At 62.7% G+C, this 6,427-nt stretch overlaps 1 protein-coding gene across 1 annotated transcript in view; it reads left to right on the top strand.

Moving 5' to 3' along the window:
- Positions 1-5,028, top strand: part of ADAMTSL2 (ADAMTS like 2) — a 34,978-nt gene extending 29,950 nt beyond the window's left edge. Inside the window, exons 16-19 of the mRNA XM_027614379.2 lie at positions 293-463; positions 1,118-1,294; positions 3,404-3,548; positions 4,370-5,028. Of these exons, the coding sequence (XP_027470180.1) occupies positions 293-463; positions 1,118-1,294; positions 3,404-3,548; positions 4,370-4,488 (612 nt within the window). The 3' untranslated portion in view covers positions 4,489-5,028. The remainder of the gene's footprint in view (positions 1-292; positions 464-1,117; positions 1,295-3,403; positions 3,549-4,369) is intronic.
- Positions 5,029-6,427: the final 1,399 nt, after the last annotated feature.

Here is a 6,427-nt window from a genome sequence, read left to right as displayed (position 1 = left end):
CGTCTGTAAGTCAGACACTCAGCCGCTCACCAGGGTCCCCTCCGCGTGCTGGGGACACGGGTGACCTTTTTAGGTATTTTAGGTGTGCTTTTCTGTGTCTGTTTTTCACCGAGTATGGAATATTTCTGTAATTAGAATAGAAAATGTTATTTAAAAAGTGGTTGCCGTGGCAACTGCTCCCTCCCCCACGCTGCCCAGGGAGCCGGTCCTCTCTGGGAAACGGCAGTGGGGGGGGGCGGGGGCGGGGGACGTGGAGAGGGCCCTGCCTCTAACCCCGGCCTCCCTGCTGCAGTGCAGTGGAAGCTGTGGCCAGGGCCGTATGATCCGGCACGTGTACTGCAAGACCAGTGACGGCCGGGTGGTGCCCGAGTCGCAGTGCCAGATGGAGACCAAGCCTCTGGCCATCCATCCCTGTGGGGACAAGAACTGTCCCGCCCACTGGCTGGCCCAGGACTGGGAGCGGGTGAGTGCCCTGAGCCAGCAGCCTGGGAGAGCAAGCGGCCAAGAGCCAAGTGGCCAGAGGGACAGACGGGTCACACGGGGAATTAATTGCACATTACGATGGCACGATTCACTACAAATTAGTTTGAAATAGAAAAAAGGCCCCAAGGGAAGAACACCCCTTAAAACTTGCCAAATCTAAGGAGGCAAATGCTGGACGAGGCATGCTGAATGGGTCATGTTTTCCCTGCCCCTCCCAGTCCCCACTTTCCGGATTTATGGAAAACCAGGGCGGGGGTGGGGGCGGGCACTCAGCTATTTGCTCCCACAACCACCTCGCCTGCCCACTGACCAGCCAGTCACTGACTTGCCCCTCTGGACGAGTCATTCTCGCCAAGTTGCTGCGGGTGGGCCTCTATTAGCCGAGTCCTCTTGGGACAAATTGTCATTAACCATTCTGTTTCAAAACAGATGGTTTTCTGGGCAATTGCTTTTGATCAAATGTGTCTGGGGCCAAATGGTTATCAACCAAGAGTTCTCAGCCGATTTCCCAGGGATGCAAACGTTTTCACCCGGTTGTTAGCGACCAAGCCCTATCACTGCAGTCACACGTGCTATGTTCTGGTCCTCCTGGCCTCTGGCCTCTGACCCAGCCCCATCTGTCCCCTGGCCTCAGTGTAACACCACCTGTGGCCGGGGTGTGAAGAAGAGGCTGGTCTTGTGCATGGAGCTGGCCAACGGGAAGCCACAGACCCGCAGCGGCCCCGAGTGCGGGCTGGCCAAGAAGCCCCCGGAGGAGAGCACCTGCTTCGAGAGACCTTGCTTCAAGTGGTACACCAGCCCGTGGTCGGAGGTGAGCACCCCGCCAGCCCCTCTGCACTCTCGGGCCAGCCCTGAGTTCTGGTCCTGCCATGGTACCTCGCCCCTGCCCCAAGTGCCCCTCACTCACCCCCTCCATGGTTTCCTAGTGTGTCCTTAGCAACAATGCCCCTCTTGGGCCCTGAGGCCCCTCTCCACCTAATGATGTCATCCGCTTTCAAGAGGTGGCAGAAGGGGAGGCCTGGAGCGGTCTTTGAGCATCACCGAGTGGGGGGGGGGGTGATAGAGAACAGGAGCCCCAGGGCCAGTGCCGCTGTGGCCAGGCTGTGCCACCTGGAGTTTCCAGAGCCTCTGGCCTCAGTGTCCTCATGGGCCAGCTCTGGACACTATGGGGATGATGCAGGGGTGTCACGGGATGGGGAACCCTGGACACTCGGCTGTGATGTTCTGCAGTATGCCTCAGACGCCATACCCAAGGCTTCCACGGTCTTGGTTGTTAGGATGGTGGAGGCCAAATCCCTAAACCTTAGAGTTCAAGGTGAAGATTTTTAGAGTCTATAAGACAGGGTGAGTCTGGGGATTCCATGAGTGCTTCCCCCTCCCAGAGGGTGAGGGGCCAGGACCTGTGTGCCCCGCTCCCCCCAGGCTCAGGGTTCTCAGTGGAAAGATTTGCGGTGACGCAAATCTTGCCCTAGATGGGACCTCTGCTTCCTACAGCACGCATGCTCATTCAAGAGCAAAAACACGCACATTTATTCCTACTGTGCTGCCCACAAAAGGACCCACCTGGGGAGAAGGAAAGGGGCTGAGGGTGGGGTGGAGGCTTCCAGAGGAGGCGTGGGCAGAGCCAGGCTCTGAAGGGTGAACAGGCGTCCAAGGGCCAGGAGGGTCTAGTGGCTACAGAGAGCAGAGCGAGGCATGTCAGGGGGCCGAGGCTCCTCCCGAGTGGCAGTGCCTGGCTGGGAGGGGAGTGTGGGGGGGGGCATCAGGTGGGGCTGGGAGGCTGCTGAAGTTTGCCTGGGGCTCCAGGCCCCCAGGAACCAGCTTCAGAAAATGGGTGCGGCTGTGGGGGGTGCCACAGTGCAGGTCCCGATGCAGGTGCTGTGCTGGGGTTTGGGTGCCAAGCCCTGGAAGGGAGGAAAGCCACAGAGAGGGAGCAGACCCCTCCAACGTCCTGAGAGCGCTGGGGGAGGGGCATCCCTGTATTGCCCTGTTGACGATGGGTGGTGAGGGGTGACCGCCACGGATGGACCACGGTGGGCGTGTGGGCCTCTGGCATCTTGACCCCGCGGCTGCCCCTCCCTGGGATGCGGGCTCAGTAAGAGCTCACTCTCCCAGCTGTCCTCTCTACTCCCCGGGGGCAGAGGGTTCCCTCCGGGGCCACAGCCAGAGGTTCCTCGGGGGACCCACCCATGGTGGGCGGTCCTCTGTGCTCAGTGCCAAGCTGACCTCCTCTTGCCCCCTGCCTGGGCCAACCGCCCAAGCTGGGAGTGGGTGGGTGTCCTCCCTGCTAAGTCTTAATCAGTTACATGGGAGGCTGGGTCCAGGGCTGGGGCCTCCCACCCTTCGCTCCTTCAGGGAATTGAGGGCTCAGGTCCCAGATGTGCCTGGGTGATGTAGGGTCACCCATAGCGGGGGGAGCAAGAGGGGGCCACTGCCTGTCAGATCTTGGCAGGAGGGTGACGGGGCAACTCGGGTCAGCAGATGTCCCTGGTGTTCTGGGTAGCTCAGCGGGGTTTTCCAAGGGGAACATCTGGACGGAGGAGCCTCGGGTGGGAGTGGCCACTTTGGAAGATGGGTTTAATTGGCCCAGGACAAACAGTGTTTTACTGGAGTGGGAAGCCAGCACTCTCCCTCGGCCATGGCCCCGTGTGTCTGGAGTGTTCTGTCTCACGGGCCCCGGGAAAGCTGAAACCAAAGGACCCACCCAGGGACAGTGGGGAGAGGAGGGGCCCACTGCTTCAAGGTGCAAATGGTGAAGCTGAGTGGCCCTGGGTGGCGATGAGCGTCAGGCTTCTTGTCCCCCCCCCACCCCCACTGAGACTCAGCAGCCTGGGGGGAGGGGTGGGAGTCCCTCTTGGCTGGAAGCCCTGTCCTGCCAGGTGTTGGGGGGGGACTTCGGTCATTCTCTCTCTCTCATCAGTGCACCAAGACCTGTGGGGTGGGCGTGCGGATGCGAGATGTGAAATGCTACCAGGGGACAGACATCGTCCGGGGCTGCGACCCGCTGGTGAAGCCCGTCGGCAGGCAGGCCTGTGACCTGCAGCCCTGCCCCACAGAGCCCCCAGGTGAGATGGGGGAGGCCGACAAACGTGCGCAGAGCCAGGGCCTGAGGGGTGAGCAGGTGTCAGTCAAGGGACCGGGAGGATCTAGTGGCTAGGGACACCAAGTCCTGTGGGGGGTCCAAGGCTCCACCCCTCCTCCCCCCACCCGCCCCCGAATGGCTGAGCCTGGCTAGGAGGTGAGGGTGGGCAGGGTGGCAGGTGAGACCTAACTGGGGCTCAGGGCCCCCAGGAGCCATGCCAAGATGGGCATCTGGCTTCAGAAGATGGGGCCAGCTATGGGCAGACACCAGCAATCCAGGATGACTCAGCCTGAATGGGGTACACAGCTCAGGTGCCGGGCACAGGAGGCTGAGCGGTAAGGGCTGATGGAGGGCTTGAGTGCCTGGAGGAGGGGCAGGGTGCTAGGCTCTGTGGGGGCACCAGGGCGGATGATGAGTTGTTTCCCACCTGTTCTGTAGAGGGGACGCCTGTGGGCCTCCTGGCAAGTGAGGTCAAGGACCCCCCGCAACCCTGGGTCTGGCGTCGCCCTTCCTGCGCACAGATCAAACCACTGGGGGGATATCGGCAGGAAAGGGGCGCCAGAAGAATAGCGCTCGAGGGCCCCAAGCGGGGTGGGAGGCCCGTTGCCGCTGCACCTAGAAATGCGCAGGTAGGGGCCACCTGCCCCCAGGTGCTCTGCTGCCTGGGACCGCCCCCGAGCGGACCAAGCTCCTGCAGTTGGGGAGAGGAGGCAGTGGGGTGGGGGTGGGGGTCCTGTCTTGTTGAGTTTTCACGCCTTGGCCACCTCTGATGCCCATCCCCCACCCACCGTGTCCCTTCCCCAGATGACAGCTGCCAGGACCAGCCAGGCACCAACTGCGCCCTGGCCATCAAGGTGAACCTCTGCGGCCACTGGTACTACAGCAAGGCGTGCTGCCGCTCCTGCAGACCCCCTCACTCCTAGGCCCTGACGCCGCCCCTCGGAGACCCGAGCACCCCGCTCCTGGGGCCACCCCGCAGCTCCTGGGGCCCCTCCACGGACACCCTTCCCGAGGGCGCCCGGGCTGTGAAGACGAGACACTGAGCCTCTGCTCTCCCCCGGGGAGGGAGAGCCCCCCGACAGAGCCGTCCCTGCCTGGGAAGGTGTTCTTGGAGCTACAAGGACGGTGTGTTTGGGGTTCCCATGCCCCAGCACCCAGCCCGGCCCCCAACCCCACCCAAGGGGCCTGGGAACGTACCCTCTCCCTCCGGGGCTGTGGGGTCGAGGAGGGCCGGGGCAGCCAGGAGATCCAGGTGCCACCTCGGACCCGGATCCTGTTGAGGCGTGCTCCTTCCAGAGGAATCTCGCAACGAGTGTCCACTTGCCTCGTTACACGAAGCTCTCACGCACGGAGGGACCCGCTGCACTTTAGGCCCCGGGAGAGGCACTGTTTCTCACGGCACGCTAGGATACGGTCGTCAGTCAGTACTCCTGTATGTTAATAAAGTGGTCGTATTTATGGTGGTGTCGTGGGTTCCCAGTGGCTCCGGCAGGAGGGGTGGGGTGGCTGTCGGGCTCTGAGAGCCAGGCCATCCAGCTCGCGAGTTCAGGAAGATTTGCTGGGGCCTCGGCCGAGATGCAGAGTCTCCCTGAGGAGGTGACAGTCGGGGGCAAGCAGACAGAGGCGGGGCACCTGCACGGGTGAGGGGGACGGGGGTATCAGGACTCCGACGTTGTACTCAGAACTGAGCCAATCTCACGCCCACTCGCTGGTGTGGAAGCTGGGGATGGCGCGGGGGGTGGAGCGGGAGGGATTGCCTGCCCCGAACCTCCGCACCTCTGGAGAAAAACCCCTGCCTTGGGGTGTGTAGGGAAGGAGGAGGAAATCGGGAGGGCAGGGCAGGCCTCACACTGGGTGCTCGGGAACACCCTCCATCATTACTCTTTCTGGGCCTCGCAGAAGGACTACTTGATCTGGACTTGGGGAGGAAGGGTCACAGGAGGGCTTCCGGGGGGAGGTGATATTTCAGACGGTCCAGCAGCAGGAGTCCTTCTCCTGGATGAAGGGCTGGGGAAGGGCGTGCAGAAGAGGAAGCAGCGAGCACAAAGTCTCCAGGGGAAGGGTGGGGGGGTGTGGAAGATGCTGAAAGCAACTTGCTCTGGCTTCGGTGGAGGGAAGGAGGACCTGGGTGTCTACCCACCTCCAGAAGTGAGACTGCCACAGGGCCCAGGAGGCCACAGGGATTGTCTCCTTTGGTGACAGGTGGCAGGAGGGCAGGTGGCTTCCCTGGGATGTGCGGCCAGCTGCTCCCCAAACCAGGGCCACAGCCAGGTCCACCGCACGGGGCTGCGATGGGGATGGATGTCGAAGGTCACTGAGGCCGTGGGGCTTGCATGAGGTCCCCAGCTCGGTTCCAGGAGAGGTGGGCCACCGCAATCCAGGGATCTGGGTCTCCCTGATGCACCCCTCTGCTGTGCCTTGTTGTCACCCCCTCCTCCCCCTCCTCCCCCTCTCCTCGGCCTTCCTCCCCCATCCTGCTCTCCGACAACACTCACTGTGCCCTTACTGTGTGCCAGGCTCTGCGTCATGGGCTTCCTAAGAGCCCCGTGAAGCGGGCATCGCTATCACCCCACCGTGTTGGTGCTAGCACAGGCCCAGAGACCATCCACCACTGGTCCCAGGTGACTCAGCCTGTCACCTCCACCCCGCTCTCCAGATGCTCGGAGTTTAGGCCAGTGGCTCCCAGCCTTGGCAGATAGACACGACCACCCTGGGAAATACGCTGAGGTGCGGTGTGCTGTGGCTGACGCCCCGGGTGGGAGAGGACAGGCCGCCTCCGCCTGGCACAGGACTGGATGCGGCCCCCTCCCAGACAGTGCCGGGGAGGGGTCTGGGCTGGCCTGGAGTCCCAGGCGGACCGAA

The sequence above is a fragment of the Zalophus californianus genome, chromosome 13 (assembly GCF_009762305.2).
Source record: "Zalophus californianus isolate mZalCal1 chromosome 13, mZalCal1.pri.v2, whole genome shotgun sequence".
Taxonomy (NCBI): domain Eukaryota; kingdom Metazoa; phylum Chordata; class Mammalia; order Carnivora; family Otariidae; genus Zalophus; species Zalophus californianus.
This window is presented reverse-complemented; position numbering and strand designations above follow the sequence as displayed.